At 37.5% G+C, this 24854-nt stretch overlaps 1 protein-coding gene across 1 annotated transcript in view; it reads left to right on the forward strand.

Annotated features, from left to right (window-relative positions):
* itpr2 (inositol 1,4,5-trisphosphate receptor, type 2) overlaps positions 1-24854 on the forward strand; it is an 89989-nt gene that overhangs the window by 30530 nt on the left and 34605 nt on the right. The window contains exons 26-37 of the mRNA XM_079621073.1: positions 33-200; positions 1172-1261; positions 1410-1535; positions 1734-1856; positions 2273-2473; positions 2823-3065; positions 4037-4162; positions 4327-4455; positions 4599-4719; positions 5596-5774; positions 8695-8837; positions 10849-10957. Of these exons, the coding sequence (XP_079477199.1) occupies positions 33-200; positions 1172-1261; positions 1410-1535; positions 1734-1856; positions 2273-2473; positions 2823-3065; positions 4037-4162; positions 4327-4455; positions 4599-4719; positions 5596-5774; positions 8695-8837; positions 10849-10957 (1758 nt within the window). The remainder of the gene's footprint in view (positions 1-32; positions 201-1171; positions 1262-1409; positions 1536-1733; positions 1857-2272; positions 2474-2822; positions 3066-4036; positions 4163-4326; positions 4456-4598; positions 4720-5595; positions 5775-8694; positions 8838-10848; positions 10958-24854) is intronic.

Consider the following 24854-nt stretch of genomic DNA (forward strand, 5'->3'; position numbering starts at 1 on the left):
TCATGTGCCAATGAATGTTTTTTGTTCTGCAGGTCCAGTTGCTGGTTTCTGAGGAGGATGTGGAGAATTATAAGAAGATTAAGGCGAGCCTGGACCAGCTGCGTCTGACAGTGGAGAAGTCTGAGCTGTGGGTTGAGAAGAGTGGAGGTTACGGCGGTGAAGATATTGCTGAGAATCAAAACAAAGAGCAGAATTTAGAGGTGTGCAGGATAAACACTGCAAGCATATTGCTAAATTATAATGCAACTGATTCGCTTCTTCATCACAGTGCATTGCGAATTCAATATAGAGAATACATTTCAAATCTTATTTTGAAATACTTTTTGATAGTGAATAATGTTTCTCTGACCCTTAAAAGATTGGCTGACTTATAATTCAGTTCTAGTAATCGTCCAACATTACAGTATATTACTGTCTGTAAGTAATAAACTCATATTACCAATATTAGAAATATAATATTCATAATGCAGTGCACATACTCTTGTTGTTTAATCCAATCCAATTTTAATCCAAATTTTGTTATTATTGTGTCAAAAAGCAGAACAGTGTTGTAAGTAACAAAATCTATTAAAAAACATTTTTATTAATTGACGTTCAGTTAGTTGGCAAAACAAGATTTCTAATTTTGTTTGTTGAAATACTAAATCTACTAAAACTAATCTGAAATGGAACAAAGCTAAATACATTTTTTTAAAAGCGCATTACAAAATGACTAAACTTAATTAAATATAAAAAAAATGTTTTTCTTTTCTTTCAGTTAGTTTGGCAAGGAAACTTTTCTATTTATTATTTAAGTTGAAATACTCAAACTACTAAAACTAAAATATAAAATATGAATAAATATATAAAATATTACTAAAGTTAAATGAAAGGTTAGAAATATTAAAAAACTAATAAAAATGACAAAAGCACAAAATTACTAAAACTTAAACTAAATTTAAAATGAAAACTGAAAATATAGTTATTCCAAAAATATGAATGAATACTAATTAAAATATTAATAAATACTCTAGTAGTATATAAATAAAACTTCACTGACACTAAAGCAGAAATAAGAGTTAAATAGTCTGCATATCTGTTATGCGAACACAGTCACATGCATGAGAATAATCTGTCATAGAAAATCAGTATCGATGATGTCACCTGACTGTGTGTAATATCTGGTTTACAGGAAGCAGGTATCTTGAGCCCAGTGCAGGATGGGAACAATAAACCTCAAATAGACAGCAACAAAGCCAACAACTACAAAATTGTGAAAGAGGTGGGAACTTTTTCACTCAATGTTTCCTCCGCTCCATAGAGTAAAAGTCTTATATATTACATAATGGCACTGCTAATAGCCGCATACAGAGCAGAATTCCCTCTAAATGTAATGCCGGTCTCGTGGTTTTGTGTCTGGTGTGACATAGATCCTGCTGAGTCTCAGTAAACTCTGCTCTCCTGCTAAGAAGATTCGCGTGCAGCAGCAGAGGCTGCTGAAGAACATGGGAGCTCACACTGTGGTGCTGGACCTGCTCCAGATCCCGTATGAGAAGGTGAGTGGACATTCCTTGAATCATGTGACCAGCTCATGCCGACCAGTTCAGTTTTTGATGGATTCCACAAGCAGGCACTAACGAATTAATTCAGAAAGGGGTTTAACCTTATTACATGCTACAGTAAAATTACTCTAGATTTGGAGATTATCATTTCAGGATCCTAATGCTGCCAAATTCTTGCTGCTCCATCTTCAGGGGGACGAAAAGATGGACGAGATCATGACTCTAGCCCACACTTTCCTTCAGTACTTCTGCAGAGACAACCCTCAGAACCAGGCGCTGCTGCACAAACACCTCAACCTCTTCCTCACACCCGGGGTGCGTTTCACCAGGGAGTTATTCACCCAAAATATGAAAATTCTGTCTTTTACTCACCCTCAAATTGTCAAATTTCTTTCTTCTGCTGAACACGAAAGAAGATATTTTGAAAAATGTTCACAACCAAACAGTTGTCGGGCACCATTGACTTCCATAGTATTTTTACAATGAAAGTCCATGGGGCTCATCAACCGTTTGGTTACCAACATTCTTCAAAATATCTTCTTTCGTGTTCTGCAGAAGAAAGGACAGGTTTGGAACAACTTGAGGGTGAGTAAATGATGACATAATTTTCATTTTTGGATGAACTATCCCTTTAATGAGCATTACATGTCCTTGCAATTGATAATAGATTATTTGGTGTTGAAATGGAATTCGGAGAATATTTTATTTGATTCTGCCTTCGCTTCGCTCAGCTTCTGGAGGCCAAGACAATGGGCTTCATCTTCAGGAACAACTACCACCTGTGCAATGAGATCAGCGACCGCGTGGTGCATCACTTCGTGCACTGCATTGAGACCCACGGCCGTCACGTGGAGTACCTGCGCTTCCTCCAAACCATCGTCAAAGCTGATGGCAAATACGTGAAGGAATGTCAGTGCAAAATCATGAGTGAGGTGAGATGGACTTTGAATTGAATGCTCCATGGAGATTCAGACTCAAAACACACATTAATCATGTTCATAATACACATTAATATTAAAACAATATATTTGGCACATATTTTTAAAGTAATAATAATTAACTATTTTTAAAATGTTTTTATTTTGAAAAAAAAAAATTCAGTATGTTTTGAATACATTTTCTTAATGTGTATTTCGTGATAGTTATCCATACATTTTGAGAATATCTTAATATTCATTCTTGTATCTCTCTCCACTTATTATAAAAAAAACGCTTCCATTCACATGAAAGTGAATTTATATTGTGTTCTTAATCAGACAATGTGTTTGTTTTGGACGGTAGCTGGTGAACGGAGGAGAAGACGTGTTGGTCTTCTATAATGACCGTGCCTCTTTTCCGACACTGCAAAATATGATGTCTTCTGAGCGGGATGAGAACGGGCCTCTGGCGTACCACATCACTCTGGTTGAGCTGCTGGCAGCCTGCACCGAGGGCAAGAATGTTGATACCGAGCTCAAGTGCAACTCACTTCTGCCACTCGATGATATTGTCAAAGTGGTCCTGCACAGCGACTGCACTCCAGAGGTAACAGGACATTATCCCTATCTGAATGTTTTCTTGAAAAGTTGTACATGTTGTTGTTTATGCACTTTATAAGTTATCTAATGATATTTGTCTAATTATGAAGAACAAAATTAATGCTTGCACTATTACAGTCCATCCCAAATGAGCTAAAAGTTAAACACTCTTAAGAACGTGTACAGTAGGAAGTTGACGCTTAGAAAAAAGGCACAGTGATGGTATAAGATGGAAATACCATAATGCGTTGATATACAGAAGTAAAAAAAATACACTACAGTTTAAAAGTTCCTGGTTAGTAAGACTTTAAAGAAGAATAATGATTACTTTTATTCAAAAACAAAAGATTTCTGTTTAAAAAAAATGCTGTTGTTTTCAAATAATCCACAAATTTTGAGCAGCACAACTGTTTTCGGCAATGATGATAATAATAAGAAACGTTTCATGAGCACTGAATCAGCATATTAGAACGATTTCTTAAGTATCATGTGGCATGATATATTAAAATAAATGTTTTTTTCCACAATTACTACTGTTTTTACTGTATTTTTGATCAAATAAATGCAGCTTTGGTGAACATAAGAGACTTCTTTCAAAAATATTAAAATCTTACCAGCACCAACCTTTTAAACAGTAGCGCATGTATATTTTTGTCCACACATAAAAAATATGTATGAATGGTATTGAATAATATAAAATAACAGCCAATAAAATAATTATCAAAAATGTAGTTTAATGAAAAATGTTTATTTACATTGAAAAAGTGTTTTGGGGCAATTGGATACCATGGTACTGAAAGATTACAGATTTCATATACTGTACTATGGTATTTAGCTGGTATTACAAGGTACTTGAAAGAAAACCATGCCCCCCCATAATAAAACCACGATTGTATGGATGATAATACTATTTAAAACCATATTTTTGTAAGTGACATCAGCTAGTCTTTTTGAACATTGCTTTTACCTCTTTTGCAGGTGAAAATAGCATATGTAAATTTCGTGAACCACTGCTATGTGGACACTGAGGTGGAGATGAAGGAGATCTACACCAGCAATCACATTTGGAAACTCTTCGAAAGTTTCCTTAAAGACATGGACAGTGTGAGTTAAAGGACACCGACTCTCTCTTTCTCTTTCCCTCCCTCGCAATTTATGAGGCATGATATATTACATACTGGGTTGAAGAGCTGTTTAGATCATCTGTGACTGATTTGTGATTGCTATGTGGGTGATAAGCATCCTGAACTGTGATGATGTTGTTGTAGGTGTCTAACAGCACCACAGACAGGAAGCACGCTGACACATGCCTCGAAAAATACGTCACTGATACCATCATGGCCATCGTCAAGGGCTTCTTCGGCTCCCAGTTCTCTGTCAGCAATTCAAACCTTCAGGTAGAGCGAGAAAGTTTTATTCCACGAGTTTGACCACAACATGTCTCATTCGTCTGGTGCATTTCTCCTCTATGAATCAATCATATTAATGTGGTGTTACTTATGCTGTCTGACTGGGAAATCATACTGGATCTCTTCGCCAGGCCCATCAAGCAACTTTCGTTCAAGTGCTGCAGACCGCATGCAGACTCTACAACTGCACCTGGCTTAACTCCCTGCAGAAGACTAACATTGAGAGTTGCATTAAAACCCTTAACGATGTCGGTAAGTTTAATTTCTTTCAGACACGTGACTTTTAACCCAAATATGAGGCCGCCATGTGACCGATGGTTTTGGTTTGCCCGTAAAATGCTATTTTTAATGTACGGTCATACGGTATCTTCAACATGACTAAAACTGCTTCCTGCTAATTCATCTTGTTTTGACATGTTTTTAAATATCGGCAATCCTTCATTAGATTTCAAAATTGCTGAAATAGGCACCGAATTAAATAAAAAATATATTTTATGGAAAAACAGTTTAAAACGAGAATTTTGTGAAGATAAATACATGAGATAAATCAAGGTAAATAAATTGTCAAATAGACTTTTCACACTAACAGTTGTTAAGCCCGTTTAGTTCTAAACCCTAGTTTAAGAAATCTTGGGTTATCTTGTTCCCATTTTACTTTACATACTTCATCTTGGGTCAAGTAGTTAATTCTGGATGGTTAAGTCGAGCTATTTCACTTGCTATATTTCTAAACATTTTTTCACATACTCATTTTCGTACAGTATTTGTGAGGATAATAATAACATTTAATTTGACAAGTACAGCTCACAAAAAGCATGCAACCTGCAAAATAAATGAATAATGTATGAATAAGAAATGTATCTGTGGAAATATTGTCAAAAATTTTTACTCTTGCCTTAAATAATCAAAAAATCATACTATAAAACGTACCCAAAAAATCAAAGGAAAATACAGATGTGTTTGCTATCAGTATTTGAGGTTTTTAATATGTTTAACATGTTTTTAAAACATGTGTTTCCCTCAGATTGGATAAAGTTTGTTTCATTCATTTGTAATGAGGTTACACATGTATTGTAGTCTGAAAATATGTACATTTGTAAACGCTGTCCTCCTCCTAACCCTTCCCAGCCAAGAGTCGGGCCATCCCCATTCCAGTGGACCTGGACGGTCAAGTCAACGCCCTGTCGCTGAAGACACACACCAGCATGGTGCAGCGTGCAGTGAAGGACTGGAAGCTGTCGACCCGCGGACGACCCCGTAAGGAGCCCTTTGGGGCCCATGATTACAAGATCATTGAGAAACTACAGGTAACGTCACTTTCACATCAAAAACGGTCACCGGTAAAATACCCTCATCGGTGTAGTTTTCTAAAGGCAACTAACCAATCAGAATCATGTACCTGAATACGAGTGGCATAATTTTACCATCTGAAACGTGCTGCGACTTATATTCCAAAGCAACTTAAAGGGTTAGTTCACCCAAAAATGAAAATAATGTCATTAATGAATCACCCTCATGTCGTTCTAAGCCCGTAAGACCTCCGTTCATCTTCGGAACACAGTTTAAGATATTTTAGATTTAGTCCGAGAGCTTTCTGTCCCTCCATTGAAGCTGTATATACAGTATACTGTCCATGTCCATAAAGGTAATAAAAACATCATCAAAGTAGTCCATGTGACATCAGTGGGTTAGTTAGAAGTTTTTGAAGCATCGAAAATACTTTTTGGTCCAAAAATAACACAAAATAAGACTTTATTCAGCATTGTATTCTCTCCCGGGTCTGTTGTCAATCCTTCACAGTTACGCTGATGGCGTAAGACGCTGATGACGTGTATTTCTGGTGCGCCCGAGCTTCGTTTACAGTCTGAGGGAAACGCACGCTGTAAAAGTGTCTCATCCGCGACATGCACATTTACGCACCATTAAAAAAATGATATCCACGCAAACAATGTAGAATAGCTTGAATATAGCGTGCGTCTCCCTCAGACTGTAAACGAAGCTCGGACGCACCAGATAACACGTCATCAGCGTCTTACGTCAGCAGCGTCACTGTGGAGTCCTGAACGCAGATTGACAACAGACCCGGGAGAGAATACAATGCTGAATAAAGTCTTATTTTGTGTTATTTTTGGACCAAAAAGTATTTTCGATGCTTCAAAAACTTCTAACTAACCCACTGATGTCACATGGACTACTTTGATGATGTTTTTATTACCTTTATGGACATGGACAGTATACTGTATATACAGCTTCAATGGACGGACAGAAAGCTCTCGGACTAAATCTAAAATATCTTAAACTGTGTTCCGAAGATGAACGGAGGTCTTACGGGCTTAGAACGACATGAGGGTGAGTCATTAATGACATTATTTTCATTTTTGGGTGAACTAACCCTTTAATGTCATTAACAGCAAGCACGTAAAACCTGCTAAGTACACACATTTGCGAAATGTGGTATGAATTTATTTGTATAACGTATTTCCAAAATCCCCATGTTTTTTTTGTCGTTGTTTTTTTTTTTTTTTGCTTTGAATAAATTAGTTTAGGCTCTGCGTTTATAATAAGTATTGTTTGAAAGGAATGCCATGATTTGTTTATTTTATATATTTTATGTTTTTCATTCCTTTTGTGAATACTGGCAATTTGAAAAGATGTGTTGTGGATTGAGGGGAAATAAAATGTATTTTTATAATGTTTGTAAAGATTTTATTTTATATACCAGTATTTTGCATTAATTCATATTGTAATAATAACATGTGACTTATACATCAATGAGACGTATCTGAGTTTTTTTTTAATTGTAGAGGCAATTTTAATCTTTTATTTCTTATTTTGTTTTCTCAATGATTTAACAAATGAATGACGTGTTCTGTATTTTGAGCTTTATGTTGTAACGTTGATACAGCTGTGTGTGATACAGAGGTGAGAAGATCCCCAGGCTAGGCAGGGGTTGAGGCAAGCATGGGGGTTCCTCAGGTCCTGCCCTCTGGGGTGGTTGTTTAGAGAATGCTTTGATGAGAACAATAATAAAACTACCAGTAAAGCACCTATCCGTGTCTCACTTCTGCCTGCAAACTGGTCTGTTAAGGCTGGGGTTTCACCTCAGCCTGCAGCTGGGCTGTGTGGCTAGAATGGGAACTATTCTTGCAAGAATAAATGTATCTTTTCTTGTAAATACAATTTGAATCTTGACGTCTCTTTTGCCTGGGAATGCTGTGTTTGTTAAATATAGTTTTTGCCACAACAGTCGACAATGCAATTTTGTCCTGGTGTGATTTGTAGTCCTGAATACTATTATTTTAAAAAAATTATAATAATACACATCATTGCACATCCTCACTGATCCAGTCATTTTCATCTGCTAACCCTACGGGGTCCGTGGAAATGTCTAATGAAAAACTGTGTACATTTTTTTTTATAAATAAATGGTAACACTTTATTTTGCGGAAAACACATATTCACTATTAACTATGACTTTTGCCTCAAACTCCTTATTTCCTGCGTATTAACAGTTAGTAAGGTAGTTGTTATAATGCTTAAGTTTGGGTATGGGGTAGGGATAATGCAGAATAAGGCATTATTATGTGCTAATAAACAACTGGTTAAAGGATTAGTTCACTTTTAAAATGAAAAATCTGTCATCATATACTCACCCTTAAGTTGTTTCAAACCTGTATGAATTTCTTTCCTCTGCTGAACACAAAGGAAGATATTTAGAAGAATGTTGGTAACCAGACAGTTTTTGGTTCCCAATGACTGCCATAGTATATTTTTTTCCTACTATGGCAGTCATTGGGAACCAAAAACTGTCTGGTTACTGACATTCTTCTAAATATCTTCCTTTGTGTTCAGCAGAGGAAAGAAATTCATACAGGTTTGAAACCACTTAAGGGTGAGTATATGATGACAGAATTTTCACTTTAAAAGTGAACTAATCCTTTAATAGTGAGATTACTAGATGAGAACTAAATTATCAAATAAATAAATACAAAATAAGATTGAACTGTGTTAATGGAATAAAATAAAACATTGAGTAAAATAAATACCGGTACATTACTGTAATTTCTTATTTAGTGGTCCATGGCATCCAAAAGATTGAAAACTCCTGTGCTAACCTGCTAATTATAACAGTAATCGTACTTGTGTTAAAAGCCTTGTGTATGTGAAAAAAGGCTTTTGTCTTAAGTTGATTACCGTACTACTTTTGATTTGATTTATGTGTTTCAGGGAGTCGTTGCCTATCTGGAGGAGCAGTTTAATCCACGGGTAGAAGCCGAGTTCTCTGTATTAGTAGACGTGCTGCACAGCCCAGAGATGCTGTTTCCAGAGTCTGCTCAGCTCCGCAGAGAGGATGGAGCCTTCATGTCGAAGTGAGACACGCACCCACATCAAACAAATTAAAGCTGTGCGTCATCCACAGTGAATATATTAAACCGGTCCAGTGACAGTGTTAAAAATAGCCGTAGGTATAGGTATGACATTATAGATCCATGAGAATTTCTGCTATATTTCCAAACATTATATCAGCAACATCCTAAACAACTGATTGTTTGTTGTATGGTTTGCCTGTAAAAAATGGGATTAAGTAATGAAGTAGAATTGAAAACATTTGTATGTTTGTATATATGTGTCAGACCTGCTTCTGCTGTGAATGGCATACCAGCAACATCATATATAAGCTATAAAATGTATTTGTTGTGAATGTGCCTGGGGTTCTGAGTGCCTTATATAAGCAATTATCTGTGTCTGAGCGAGATATACCTCTAAAATCACACTAGGTCTGTGTTTGAGGTGCGCTTATATACGTCTACACGGCTAAGACATAAAACATATTTCCTGTTTCCTGATTTTTTGGGGGCGCTTCATTCATTGAAATTACGTGACTTATGGAAATTTGTTGTGCAAAAACTATTTAAATACTTGAATGCAGTCCCTGATAATATGGGATAGTTAGCGCAGGTAGGTTTCTTCAAGCATCTTGGAGACATTGCAGAAGTTCTCGTTTTTTAATGTAATGTAATCACAGACAGACTGGATAAGATCTTTGTGTGGAACACCGGCTGTTGTCAGACTCTTTGTGCATGCAGAAATCTCACTGGATTATTAAAATTAATGGCAAAAGGAATGTTTGAAAATGTAAACTTATATTTGCTACTGACACACTACAGCAAAAGATATAAATAACTGGCTTAAAACTAATTTTTGTGTGTGTGACAATTCTAACGTGCCTAAGACTTTTGCACAGTATGTGTGTGTGTTCACTTTTAATGTTATCGGGCCGACAAGAAAATTTGGCCGATATATTTATGCCGATAAATAATGGATTATTACCTTCAGCTATACGCTTCAGCACTGTTCATCATGATGGTAATGAATTGCTTGAAATATGATTGAAATTACAAAGAGGAAAATACAGTTAAGTGCAATGTGCAGCGCAAGTCTGTTATATAGGCTACATAAAATTATAATGAGAATATTATATATAATTGTGTGTTTGGGACATGGCTTTTAATGGTGAGACTTTTGTTTTTGTAATCAGGCTCTCAAAAATGATATAATAATTTGGATTTAGATTTATTGGCCAATATATCGGTTATCGGCTTTCAAATATAATTATCGGTATCGGACAAAATTTCCATATCGATGCATCCCTTTATGCGCCTAAAGTGTCAATAGTTTTTCCTCAAATCTGGCTTGCAAATCAATTGATTTGATTGATTGACAGATATCAAATATGTGGATTGATGTAGACTATGTAAACTACTGTTCAAAACAAGTATGGAGTCTGTAAGATGTCATCTTATCTTTTAAAGATATTAATATTTTATGTTCAGCAAGGATGCGTTAAATTGATCAAACAAGATAGTAAAGACTTCTACATTGTAACAAAAAAAACTTTCCCACAAAACTATCAAGCAACACAACTGCTTTTAACATTGATATAATAATAATAAGAAAGTTTCTTACTTCTATTTACATTCTTAAATTTTTTTTATCAAATAAATGTTGCCTTGGTGAGAATAAGAGACTTTTTAAAAAAACATTACAAAATCTTACCAACCCAAAACTTTTGAACAGTAGTAGTGTACTTTCAGTCCATGCTCATATAAATAATGTTTGACCATTATATACTGTAAAATCTAGTGTGTGATGTTTTTAGTTATTTAATGGGGCGGTATGCTAAAGTTACGAATACAATCCTAGCCATTATTACTCCAATAAACATGAAGAATAATATTTTCGGTATGAGGTCAAAAACTGAAACTAAAATGTAGTTATTACAGTTAAATTCATAGTTCTAAAACATTCGTAGTTGATGGCCAGGTGGCCAGTTTGGTATTCCTGATTTATTGTTAAATATGATACTATATTTTCTCGCAGGCTTATCAAACACACCAAGAAACTGATGGAGAAAGAGGAGAAGTTGTGCATTAAGATCCTCCAGACTCTGCAAGAGATGCTTGATAGGAAGAAGACACTCAAGGAGAAGGTAAGTGTGATGAAAACATTTCCATAACCTAATTTCAGCCTTTTTTATTCCCTCTTTTACTTCATGAATGAATACGTTATCTAAGTCTTGAACCAAAATTACGACTCATCTTGTGCACACTGCCGGTCAAAAGTTTGGAATAATTATGAAGGTTTTCTGAAAGAAGTCTCTTATGCTCACCAAGGCATTTATTTGATTAAAAATACAGTAAAATTGGGAAATATTATTACAATTTAAAATAACTGTTTTCTATTTTAATACATTTTAAGATGTAATTAATTCCTGTGATGGCAAAGCTGAATTTTTTAGCAGTCTTCAGTGTCACATGATCCTTCCGAAATCATTCTAAGATGTTGATTTGCTGCTCAAGAAAGTTATTTAAAAAAAAAGTTTGTTCAGCAAGGACGCGTGAAAGACATTTAGAATAGACTTCTTTCAAAAACATTAAAAACACATGAAAAAACTTTTGACTAATAGAAATAGGTTTCTAATGCAATCTTACACGCGGGTTGTGTAGCACACATCAAATATCCACCTGCCACCTGTGATGTCATAATGCCTCCAGGGATTGTTGATGCCATACCAACAGCCACCAGAAGAGGGCGCTAGTGCCAAAACCAAGAACTGTGAACCTGATGACCCCTCCCAGAGCGCGAGAGAGTGTGCGTGTGTGTGCATATGCGGGCGAGTGAAGTGAAGCGCAGCTCTCGGGCCTCTGCAGTGTCGTTGGCATCTGTGGCAGGGTGAATGCTGGGAGTCCTAAAGCTCCAGACAGTTAATCAGCATTCCGCGGAGAAAGAGTCCCGCGCTGTTACATAAGCAAAGGCACATGAGGACACACTCCTAGTGTTGGAGCAGGTAGCCAAAATCACCCAGCACCACAAATCAATACTGCAGAGAGCTGACTACAGCCCTGCACATGGGGAAAGAGAGAGCCAGGGAAAAATAAGGAAGAGGACAGAATAAAGGACAGGAAAATCAGATTTATTCCCAGCTGTTGCATCATAATCATGACATCACAGTTAGTTGTGGAATGTCTTTAATGTATCATTTCAGCTGATTCAACTTTGTTTCATTATGCTTCATAAACTGAACTTAATCCGCATTGAACTGACTTGAGCTGAATAATGACACTTGTCTTTTTTTGAGCTGTTTTATAGCAGAATTGAATTCTGTCAGCATCATTGATTCTGTTATTTTCCTGTTTGTCACTGTAAAGCTGCTTTGAAACAGTCTGTATTGTATAAAGCACTATATAGATAACGGTGACTTGACTTGTCAAGTTAAGTCAGCTTTATTTGTATAGCGCATTATACAGTTTGTTTCACTGTAATAAATTGCAAAGTAACAGTGTCAACGATGCAAATTTCATTAAATATGAGATCAATTCAAACTGGGCTGTAAAGCAGATTCAAAAATACAATAGTATCTTTATTCAGCTCAAGTCAGTTCTGTGAAAAGTTCATTAATTATGAAACAAGTTCAATTTTAGCTATAAGCAGCTCTACAGAAGACAATAGTGTCGTTATTCAGCTGGAGTTAGTTCAATGTTGCCTCAGTTCTAGGCTGCATTTCCCAAAAGTATTGTAAGCTAAGAGAACATTGGTGAGTAATGTTCTTCACATTTAACTCGGGCTCACAATGCTTTTGTGAAACGGCCCAGTTCAGTAGTTGATGTTGCAAAAATGTGTCGATTATGAAACGCATTCGTTGCCATAAAGCAGCTATACAGAAGATTTCAATTCAGAACTTGTGTGAAAAGCAACTCGTATTTGTTCCATCTCTCCACCACAAAAACGATAGTGTGCATAATTCCACGTCAGTATGCGTTTGTTTATTTTGGAGCGCTCGTTCTCCACGGGGTTGAGCTGTTTTGCCGTGTTCTTCCCGCCCTGAGAGTGGTGCTGCAGTTTCACGCAGACCGCCGGCTCCCCGGGGAGAGAGAGAGTAGGAGGGTGAGCGAGGGGAAAGGAGAAGGGAGGGAGCGAGCATGTGAGAAGCCATGTGAGGGAAGAGAAAAAGCGTGGCGCAGCAGCAGGCGGAGGGATTGGAGAGGTGCGGTGTCTGCTGAGTCCATGAGGCGACAGAGTGGGGGGTGTTTACGTAACCGGCCTGCAGTGTCTGAGCCAAACTCACGTGGCTCATCATGTTCTCGCTCTAGCTCACTCGCTCGGTCTCTCCCTTCATTTAACACTTGTTTATCTCAGTGTTTTTCTCGAAGTCTTTGTTTTTTGGTTGGATTTTGCTTGTATTAGCTAGAAGCCCTTCTCTTTTTATCTCTTTCTATCGCTCTCACCAATGACTTAGTGATTTGGTTGCTGAGCAGCAGGTCATGACTCATGAACATATAATTGGCAAATCTCTCTCTCTCTCTCTCTCTCTCTCTCTCTCTCGAATGATCACTTATGTCAACGTGTTGAGGTGAACGTGAGCATGTGGCAGCACACAATGTTCAAAATGTCAAGCAGGTGCTGTTGTTTTCTGCTGTTGTTTTAGATATGTGGTAATGGCCAAGCGGTCAAAGCAAAGAAGGCTGACAACAAAGCTTCAAATCGCATGCAGTGTATCTAATCTAAACTGTTTTTGACACTATAGAAGGATTGTGTGTAGTTCGTTGCGTTCAGACTTGTGGTTCCTGAGAGAGGGCATGGTTTCTGCGATGACTTCAAGTCCCCATGAAATCAAAGCGACAGTTCTTTTTTTTATGGAATATTTCGGTGTTTATACAAATAAATAAATAGTGCCCTCGTACACGTAATCAAAAAAGTTAACTTACTCTCCCCTCACAATGATAATTAAAGCTAGGATAGGCAATGTTTTTCATGAACACTTTTGATAGCAATCAATATTAGAAGTCATCTAAATATAAACAAATATATGTATATCTTCTGTGGAAGTATTAGGGCAAAGAAATGTTGTCCAATCATAACATTCGGTCCGAATGCAATGATAGGATGTCTAACCTGCTTGTCATAATATATATCCTTACCTGTCGCTCACGCAGACATCACACATCATTAGCGTGTTCCATGAGGCTGTGCAGAGTTGTACACACACACACACAGTCACAGAGTGCTTCAAACAAACAGCTTTTACAGTTCCTCCTGAACCAAAACAACAAGCTTATGTTGCATTCACGCTATGTCATAATTACCATAATTATGCGATGGCAACCCGCGACGTTCAACTCCGAGCTGTTCAGATTGTCAGATTTATGTTTTTCTGGCAACACTATCAACGCAGTCTATCTTGACGCTTTGCAGACTCAGCTCTGAATATGAGTTGCACTTTTTGGTGTTCAATCAAGAAAGTTCTCAAAACAAAGACCTGGATGTACTGTACTATGCTTCTGCATTGGCAGGTTGTGTCCTAACATAGTCAGTAACGTCAATGAGAAACGCAGGCCTGTTCATAAATCCCTCTGGACGAACTTGAGCATGAGCACCAGGACCATTTCCATGGAAGAGGCGGTAATAGAAGCACCACACAGGGTTCATGTTTTTCCAGAAATTGATAAATGTGTGAGTGTTCGTGGCTCGGGGTACATGTAAAAAAACCCTCTGTAAGACATCCAGGCCAGTTATATTCTTTAGCGCATACTTTTCCCTCTTTTCCAAGATTTTGTGTCCAGCTCTTTTTACAAAACATTAACCGCGGCCTGTTCTGGAGTGTGTTTGCATAGAGTAATACCTCACGTCTCACGAGTCAGGCGTGCCCTTGAAGTAAACTCTCTCATGCCAGTATTTGGTGACTAACTTTGTGTGTGTGTGTGTGTACAGGTCTCTCCTGTTTGTTGACAAAGGAAAGAAAAGCCCTGTTACATAACAGACTGACTCTCTCTCTCTCTCTCTCTCTCTCTCTCTCTCTCTCTCTCTCTCTCTCTCTCTCTCTCTCTCTCTCTCTCTCTCTCTCTCTCTCTCTCTCTCTCTCTCTCTCTCTCTCTCTCTCTCTCTCTCTCTCTCTCTCTCTCTCTCTCTCCCTCTCTCTCTTTCCCCTTCCTCTCTCTCTCTCTCTCTCTCTCTCTCTCTTTCCCCTTCCTCTCTCTTTCTCTCATCCTGCCTGTATCGCTCTCCAGCCAAGTTTCACACTACCGCCCGGAGGCAAAGCAGCTTTTCAGATTACCAACCTCACACGGTTAAACCCCTCACACACATGCAGATGCACACACACACACACCACTGGACTGGGGGTGGGACACGTACATGCTCTAAAACGCAGCTCTTACACTAGCTCCGTGCTAGCAGGTCTCCCTGATGACTGCAATGAAATACGACTGTTTCAGCCCACACACAAATCCCACCAGAGCATTCAGAGCTCTTAGACCAAAGCCTACACAGACAGACACACACACACACACACACAAACGTTTAACCCCAGGGCCTCGCCAATGCCATATGCCAGCAGACCTGTTCTTACAATGAAATAAAGCAGGATGCGGCGTTCCTGCTGCTACAGTTGGCATTTAAAATCTATATGAATTTAACTTCTGTACTGGGACTTACAGGTGGGGACATTCAAGATTGAGACCATATTGAAAGTTTAGGGTCCAATTTTCACTATAAACTATTCTCACTATAAACAATTACTAACAACATTAACTTAATCATTGCAAGTTTACATTTTATTCGATACTTGAGCAAATAAAATGTATCTAAATGAATTTAAATAAACTTAAAATTACCTAAAATTAATAAAAAGAAAATAAATGTAATAAATGTCTAGCTTACAACGGAAACCCACCAGTAGGTGGCGGAAAGTCACATCTTATTGAGTCATTGAATCATTCATTCAAATCAATTCATTCAGAAACGTTGATTCATTCAGGAACGAAACATGGTGCTCGAAGACACGCAACGTGATTGGCTATTTTGGAACTATTTTCGTTGAAGTAACAGTTGAAATAACGGTTCTATAATCTCAATATCACATTTGTAATAAATTCAGGGATATATCAGCACTCCTGCTGTTGCTTAAAGGTATAGCGGAGGATCTTTCCTAATTTTAGAAAAGACCCGCCCTCTCCAATTCCAATGCACATGCGCAACACTCTGTTTGCTCCCGAGAGGGAACGCTTACATTAACTTTTACTAGCAGTGATTTTAAATGGATTTCTCCAAATAGCATGACAAACTTTACCTGTCTAGTAGAATCTTTGCGACTGCGGCATCAGTGGGAAGCCCAACCTGTGCTTTTAGCGCACGCCAGCGTGTGAAATATTCACCCAAAATCACTCTGGTCTTGTTTCTATATTCTGCGGCCTTTCTCTTCTTATCATACACTTCGTATACATTTTTTCTCTTTCGACCCTCAGCCATTTTCAAAGGAATGGCTGAAACCGTAACTCATCACACATAATACACCAGAAAGCAAAAAACTACATAGGGACGAGCACGTACGACGGCCTTACGTAAACATATCACCAGAATGATTGACACTTAGGTGGACCAATAGTATAGGCTACCCACCCGGAAAAAGAAAATCTATCGTTATAAATGTAAAAACCAGGAACTGATTATTGGGACATTTTTCATCAAGCTAACGTTATCAATCAAATCCGTGCCAATTAAATTAGATCTGGAAAACGGGATTCACATACTATTCATTAACACACACAGCGATAGCGATACCAAGGTGAAATGTGGAAGGCTCATGCCCCAGTAAAAAGGGTCTATATATAAAGTGTGACAATAAGTAAGAAATTACATTTTCTATTCAACTTTTCACTAACATTTAATTAGAAAAATACTAAGAATTTTAACTAGTGTTCTTCTCCCATATTTTTATATTCAGAGCTGAGTGCATCTTTAATATATTATCTCTTGTTGAAAATGTTTCAATCTGTTTGCAAGTTTGTGTTTTTGTTCTCTATTCATGAGGATGGTGTTTTTTTTCCCCTTCCCACCCCGTTTAAATAAGTCATCAAGCATGGTGCATGAGGTGTGTGGTCGCCATGGAAATAAGCCAGTACAGGCTGTACGGCTCCTTTTCCTTTAAGAGTCAGAAAAACACACCTATAGATGATCCACATGGGGTTCACAGAATGCAGCAGCAGTGAGCTTCAGAGAAAGGACTAACTTTAGGAGAAGCATGTACTCAGCCGCTTACAGTAGATCTGGTTCTTTATTGATGTGTAGCGGTGTTCGTTTGTGCGGCATAGTCAAAAAACACCATTGGAAGACAATGTAGTTGTTACTCATAATATATATTTTAATAAAATCGTCTCAGAAATGAAAAATGTATTTATTTATTGCCATACCACCATTATTATGTACTTACAGGACATTAACTGATTACTTATCAGACTACATATATACTGCATTTATTTGATTGAAAATATAATAAGATATTCTGATTTAAAATAACTGTTTTCTATTTTTGTACATTTTAAATGTATTCCTGTTATGCAAGGCTGAATTTCCAGCATCATTACTCCAGTTTTCAGTGTCACATGATCCTTCAGAAATAATTTCTGCTCAAAAAACATTTATTATTATATCAGTAAAAAAAAATTTGCTACCTTGATACTTTTTTTAAGGATTTTTTGATAAATAGAAAGTTCAAATGCGAAGCATTTTTTGCAACGGAAATCTTTTGTAACATTTATAAATGTCTTTACTGTCACTTTAGATCAACTGAATGCAGTCTTGCTAATAAAACCTGTAAGTTTTAAAAGTTTATCCAACGTTTGTAAATTAGAAATGAAAAAACCTACAAAAAATTATTTTTGACTTGATTTTAAGGGGGTTCAGTCTTTACTTGGATTCACACCCTAGTAAAGTGCTTCAGTGGTTTGTGCTCATTTGGTACCCAAAACAAATTGATATCTCCATCCTACATGCTTTTATAACTGCCTCAATGGAAGGCTGTGCAACAGATGTTATTAATGTTGGCAGTTTGTCAGTCCTTTGCTTATACATTTGAAGTGGATTCATCATGCAGATTAATTGTGCATGAGACCAAGCATCTGTGAATGTGTACAGAGTACTGTTTGCGTAACGTGCCGTGCTAATATGTGTGTAAATGCTCACTTTGGTGGGTTCCGAGGGTTCGGGTGTGTCCGAAAACAAGGCCCAAGCTTCCACGGGTCAGGCGCTGACGGCATACAGTGCATCTCACAAACACGTCCTGTGCCCCTAATGTTGTTAGCCGATCACATGCCCCACTTCCGAACGACACCAGGGTCGGTCATCTTCAGGAATGGTTGTTTACGTCCCTGCTGTTTGTCTTGGCCCTGCCTGCAAATCAACAATCTCTCCAATTGCTCTCACATGCAAGACTAATTTGTTTTGCTCCTAGTGGCACTGTTTATGAGGAGAGCCACATTGAACACTGCTGCCACTGAGAGCGGGTCATAAGAGACGTCTGGACCAATCGCAGAGTGGTCAGGCCACTAGCCTGGGCGGATGCTTACAGGAACCCTGAGTTAAGAGTCTTCACTGTGAGGAGATTAAATGCAATGGGAGATTGATATTAGAGAGAAGCGTTGGGTTTTATGGCCAGAACCAAAGCAAGTGTAGCTTATGATCAAGATGCAGTAAGATCTTGAAATGTTCTTAAAGTGAAACAATTGTGAACGGATCTTTCAGAACAGTTTTGTAAACCAGATGAACTCATTCTTTTGAGCCGTATCTTTTCTTTGAAAGATTCGTTCCGCTCGAATGAACCGAGCTTGTAAGTGAATTATGACTTACATTTTGGCTTCAGAAGACTTGGTGTAATGTGCAATAGTGCATGAGTCATGTGGACCACTTTCATATAAGGGTCAGAAATTAACTTTTCCATTTAAGGGGCAGTATTTGCTTCCTGGAATTGATTTTCCTAGGGCATTTTTTACCTTTTATCATTTTTATGTATATACCTTTTTAATGTTTCTGTGTTGTCTTTTATGTCAGGTACTTAAATTGAACAATTACTTCAGTCAATTTGAATACTATAAACTTTAAAAAAAATCAAGGCTTCACATTGGTTATTTTAGTAGCATATTTTTTTTTTTTCAAATACAGAGAGTGAGCAAAGATGGTTCCCCATTACTAAAGCAGTCAATCTAATTCGAGTTATACATTCTCACCAAAACTCATGTTACAATCACTGTATCTGGACTTGAATCTGTTGTTTATGATGAGAGAATTCAACCAGTGAGCATGTCCACTGAACAGCGGTGACTCTGATTGGCCTTTGCATTCATGAGCTCAACAGTAACAAGTGTGCTCAATGATGCAAAAACACAAAAGGAAATCTGATGCAAGGTGAACAGGCCTAAATGTGATGCCGCAGTCGACACTCTTCATCCATTTTCACATTTGACTTAAATCGCGACAATTGTAATAGATTTAGTTTAACTGTTTTTATTTTATTTTGAATTTGGGGGGCTTTTTGTTCATTTTACTGACATTTTTGTCTCAAGCCCTTGTTAATTTCCGACCCTACTTTCATGTGCTTTTGCATACTTGAAAGCTTCAAAAAGGATGCGAAGGCACCATAAAACTATTATCTTTTTCTCACTCATTCTTTCCCACTTCCCCGGTTTCTGTTAAACCAGTTCTTAACTCTGAAAAGATGTAGCCATGGTGTTCATGTCTAGACTGCCCGATGAGATTTTCAGTGTATGGATTTTTCTCTCTCACTCTTTCTCTTCCATAAATCTGTTCCACCCAAAGTCATAGTCCTCCTTCCGCCCTTAAATGAGAGTGCAAGGTTTCAGTCTATTAACTTTACAGTGGCAATGAAGTTTTCTGAAGGCCTTTTGTGTTGTGGGCGATGTTTACAGAACTGCTTTAATGGTTAAAACATAAAATGACTACCTTGGCTTAAATTAGCAGGGAATTTTTGGTTGTAATACACCACACCTGTCACAGACTTTATTATAACTTTAGCACCCTCTAAATTTTTTATATTATACTTAAACAGCAAGCTAGGCTGCATTTATTTGATCAAAAAATGTAGTAAGAACAGTAATAATGTGAAATATTATTACATTTTAAAACCGTTTTCTCATTCAAATCATTCAAATATGCTGGTTTGGTGCACAAGACACATTTCTCAGTTATTGTCAATGTTGAAAATGGTTGTCCATATACAAACGTGTGTGTGTGATATTTATATATTATATATTTATATATTATTTTTGACTGTATATTGTGTGTGTGCACACTTATATTTTTTCTCTATTACAATTTTTAACATGTCCAAAACTTGTAAAAGAAAGTGTGGCTGCTGTAAGTTTCGTGCAGAGCTCCATGTGTTGTAATGGGAGGTGAAATGACCCAGGGTGTGCTGTGAGGCCTAAGACAGAACCTGACTTGATGAGACCAGCAGCACAGAGCACCCCTCCCTTTCTCTCTCTCTCTCTCTCTATCTCTCTCTCTATCTCTCGTTCTCTTGATCCCTCCATCCGAAGTTCGCAGTTACCTGCAAGACAGCAGCGGAGGGCTTTTTTTTTAAGCTTGCTGAAGCATCCCAGGCTTAGCCAGGCCAGCCGCAGTGTGGCGTGCCCGTGCACATTTTAAAAAAGTCACCCTGTCTGTTTCTTCCTCCCCACTGCTTTATCTATCCCTCCATCTTTCCCTCAGCCTCCTCCTCTCTCTCTCTCTGCCTTTTTTCTCGCTGTCGCTCTCTCTCTTTTGTTCTCACTTCACCTGCGCAGGGTTTTTTTCTCTTACATGCAGCAGCAGACGGATGAGTCAGGCTGGCACTGCTACCTTCATCTCTCACTTTCCTCCTCTGTCTTCCTATCAAGTCCTCTGCAGAAGTGCAAGAAAGACTGCAGCATCAGGAGACACTAAACCCCGCCATTACAGCTGAGTTTGTTGGAAAGAAAGCTTTCTAGGAAAGCATGTCCAATTTCAGTGAATAGGAGCGGGACATGTCACAGAGGCCCTGAATATAGACATACCGGTATATGGTTAATTATGGCTTATGTCTGAAACCTAAAGGGATGATTCACCCAGGAATTTTGTCATCGTTTACTCTCACATTGTTATCCTCACATCGTTCCAAACCTGTATGACTTTGTTTGTTTTGTGGAACACAAAAAGAAGATATTCAATTCAATTCAATTCAAGTTTATTTGTATAGCGCTTTTCACAATACACATTGTTTCAAAGCAGCTTTACAGAAAATGCATTTCAAAAATATACATACAAAAATACAGTTAGTTAATCATGAAATTTAGGGCATAACATATCGCCGGCGTTGGGTCGTCTCTTCACAGGCGTCGAGTCGTCTCATCACAGGCGTTGGGGCATCTGAAGTCTCCATGAGAGGCTGGATACATAACTGGAGCTGACGAACTCTATTTGAGTTATCTCGGGACAGGCGTCCCGAGATAACAACAAAAAAGGCAGATGGGAAATAATTAGCGTAGCTGCTGTTCATAATATGAATGCATTTGATCTGATTTAACTGTAGTATAAAAGGTATGAGATGCATCATGTGAATGCTTGGCTAAAGAGATGCGTCTTTAATCTAGTTTTAAACTGGTAGAGCGAGTCTGAGCCTCGGACAATATCAGGAAGGCTATTCCAGAGTTTAGGAGCTAGATGTGAAAACGCCCTCCCTCCTTTAGTGGACTTAGATATCCTAGGTACGACCAGAAGCCTCGAATTTAGTGATCTTAAAGAGCGCGATGGATTATATGGCGATAGAAGATCTCTTAAATACACAGGAGCTAAACCATTTAGGGCTTTATAGGTCAGTAACAATACTTTGTAATTGATACGGAACTTAATAGGTAACCAGTGTAGAGATGATAAAATTGGTGTTATATGATCATATTTTCTTGACCTAGTAAGAACTCTAGCGGCTGCATTTTGGACTAACTGTAGCTTGTTTATTGAGGATGCAGGACAACCAGCTAATAGAGCATTACAGTAATCTAGTCTCGAGGTCATGAATGCATGAACTAACTTTTCTGCATCAGAAACTGATAGCATGTTACGTAGCTTAGCAATGTTTCTAAGGTGGAAAAAGGCTGTTCTTGTGACATTTGAAATATGATTTTCAAAAGACAAGTTGCGGTCTAGTATAACACCCAGGTCTTTTACTGTAGAGGATAAAGTAACAGGACGTCCATCTAGATTAAGGTTGTATTGTAAGAGGTTTTGTGGGCAGTTTTTTGGACCAATCAGTAATACCTCCGTTTTATCTGAATTTAATAGAAGAAAATTACACGTCATCCAATATTTTATATCTTTAACACACTCTGTCATTTTAGATAATTTAGTGTTATCATCTGGTCTAGATGAAATATATAATTGAGTGTCATCAGCATAACAGTGGAAACTTATTCCATGTTTTCTTATAATATTACCAAGTGGCAGCATATAAATTGAGAATAGCAGGGGGCCTAATACAGATCCTTGCGGCACTCCATAATTTACTGACGTTATCTTTGATTTTTCCCCATTTAAATGGACAAAATGGTAACGGTCTGATAGGTACGATCTAAACCAGCTTAATGCCTGTCCCTGAACACCAGTGTAATTTTGAAGTCGATCTAAGAGTATTTTATGATCTATAGTGTCAAACGCAGCGCTAAGATCGAGTAAAACTAGTATTGAGATACAGCCTTGGTCAGAAGCTAAAAGTAAATCATTTGTAATTTTAACCAGCGCAGTTTCTGTGCTATGATGTGGCCTGAATCCAGACTGAAACTTTTCATAGATATCGTTTTCTTGCAAGAAAGAGCACAGTTGAGCGGACACAACTTTTTCAAGTATTTTAGACATAAATGGAAGATTTGAAATATAGTCAGTTGTCAGATATAGTCAGTTGTCACCAAAACTGTTTGGTTACCAACATTATTTTGTGTTCTGCAGAAGAAAGTAAGTTTGAAACCAACATATGGGGTGAATAAATTATGACAGATTTAATTTTTGGAAAAATAGCACGTGTGTGTGTGTGTGTCTTCACAAGGGAAATAGATTAATAAACATACTAAATTATGTTTTCTTGAAAATGTAAAAATGCAGATTGTTTTCTGTGATGGGCAGGGTTAGCGTTAGGGGATCGAATATACAGTTCGTACAGTATAAAAATATTTAAGCCTATGGAGAGTCCCCACAAAGATAGTGAAACCGAATGTGTGTGTGTGATGGTTGGTCCAGACAGTTGAAGCAGACACTGTCTGTGCTGACTGCTGATGGGTGTTTACTGAGAGTGGGAACAGCAACAACACGTGCTTGTCAGAGTGAGAGAGAAAAGTGTCTTCTCTCTGTGGCAGTTTGTCAGTCTTGTGTCAGCGCATGCATGGCCACACAGCCACCCTGGGTTTCATTATCCTCCTGTGCAACAGTGTAGAAGGGTAAAGTGAGTAAAATGTCATTGCTTGTCTGCCACATTACTTGTTTCTTGATGCCCACAGGGGATTCAAGATCCCTGATTTACTGTTAGCTAGTCGGTTGCAGGTGGTGTTTGTTGGAGGGACATTGTCATTCTGGGATTTAAATCGACAAAATGTGTAGAATTTGTTCACAATATTTTTAGTAGATTATCCCGAAAAGTTAAATACTGTATGATTTAAAAGTAAACTAACATATTGATGACCTGAAATATTTTTTTTTTATTATAATATTCTTTTTCTTTTTTACTGTTTCATTGTTAAATTGTTTTATTATTTAATTTGTTTATATTTTTTAATTGTTTTAGTTTTATTTCATTTGTTTTTATTTTTTTGATTGTTGAATTGTTTTATGATTTAATTATATATATATATATACACATTTACATTTTTTGTTTTATTTCATTTTTTTATTACTTTTTATCATTTATTCATTTAATATGTTTTGTTATTAGACAATTTCATTATTTAATTTAATTAATTATTTTCATTGTAATTTGATTGTTTTATTCATTTATTATTTGATTTGATTTGATTTGATTTGGGACTCCTTTATGAAATGTCATTTATGAATTTCTGGTCTAATGAAAGTGGTCATCTTTGATATTTCATACAATTGATATTTAAGCCAGTCCTACAAGGTGTCGAAAGAACAGGACAAACCGAGAGTCACACCTGTTGATAAATACGGTTGTCAATCGTAATTAAACAGTGACCACGTGAACAGTCTTTCTCTCTCCAAACTCAAAAACACAGAAAAATAGCTGCAACCATTACCAACCAGATGTATAAAAGCGAGAGAATGGACAGGCAGGAAGGATACAAAGAAAATAAAAACCATTCGGCCAGGAGACAAAGGAAGGGAGAGACAATCAGTAAACCATCCCGCTCCTTCCGCCGTGTCTTCCTCGTGATCTCTCAGCAAGCCGCCACCAGGTGTTACATAACTCTCTCTCTCTCTCTCTCGCTGTGTTGATCTATCTCTCTCTCTCGCTCGCTCTTGGTCTCTATGCCAGCCACTCTCCCCCCCACCCTCTGTCTTTTTCACACGTTCAGTTTCTCTCCCACTGGGAAACAGATTTTCAAGGCAGCCGTCTGCTCTCTACCTTCAGCACTCGCTGTCTACCCTCTGCCTCCCTGAGGTTTCGCTACACTTCTGGCATAATTACAGCAATTACTACAGTTTATACTAGTTATGTAAAAGTTCTCCCATGTGAGTGTGTGTTTTTATCCAACACAGTTGGGAGGAAAACACGTGTAAGTGTGAAGGGAATCAAAACGGACAGGAAATGAAGCACTCCCTTCTTCACACTCTCAGAAAAACTGAGTTTGCTATGAATATTTGCAGTAGGTTGTCAACAATTTTGTTTTTAATAAAAATACTTAAAGGAATGTTCAGGGTTCAGTACAGATTAAGATCCACTTAGTTCTATTTCTACAAGTCTCTTATGCGCACCACGGCTGTATTTATTTGATCAAAAATACAGTAAAACCATTTACAACTTTAAATAACTGTTTTCTATTTGGATACATTTTTAAATGTAAAATATTCATGAATTT

This window comes from Phoxinus phoxinus (assembly GCF_949152265.1).
Source record: "Phoxinus phoxinus genome assembly, chromosome: 8".
Lineage (NCBI taxonomy): Eukaryota > Metazoa > Chordata > Actinopteri > Cypriniformes > Leuciscidae > Phoxinus > Phoxinus phoxinus.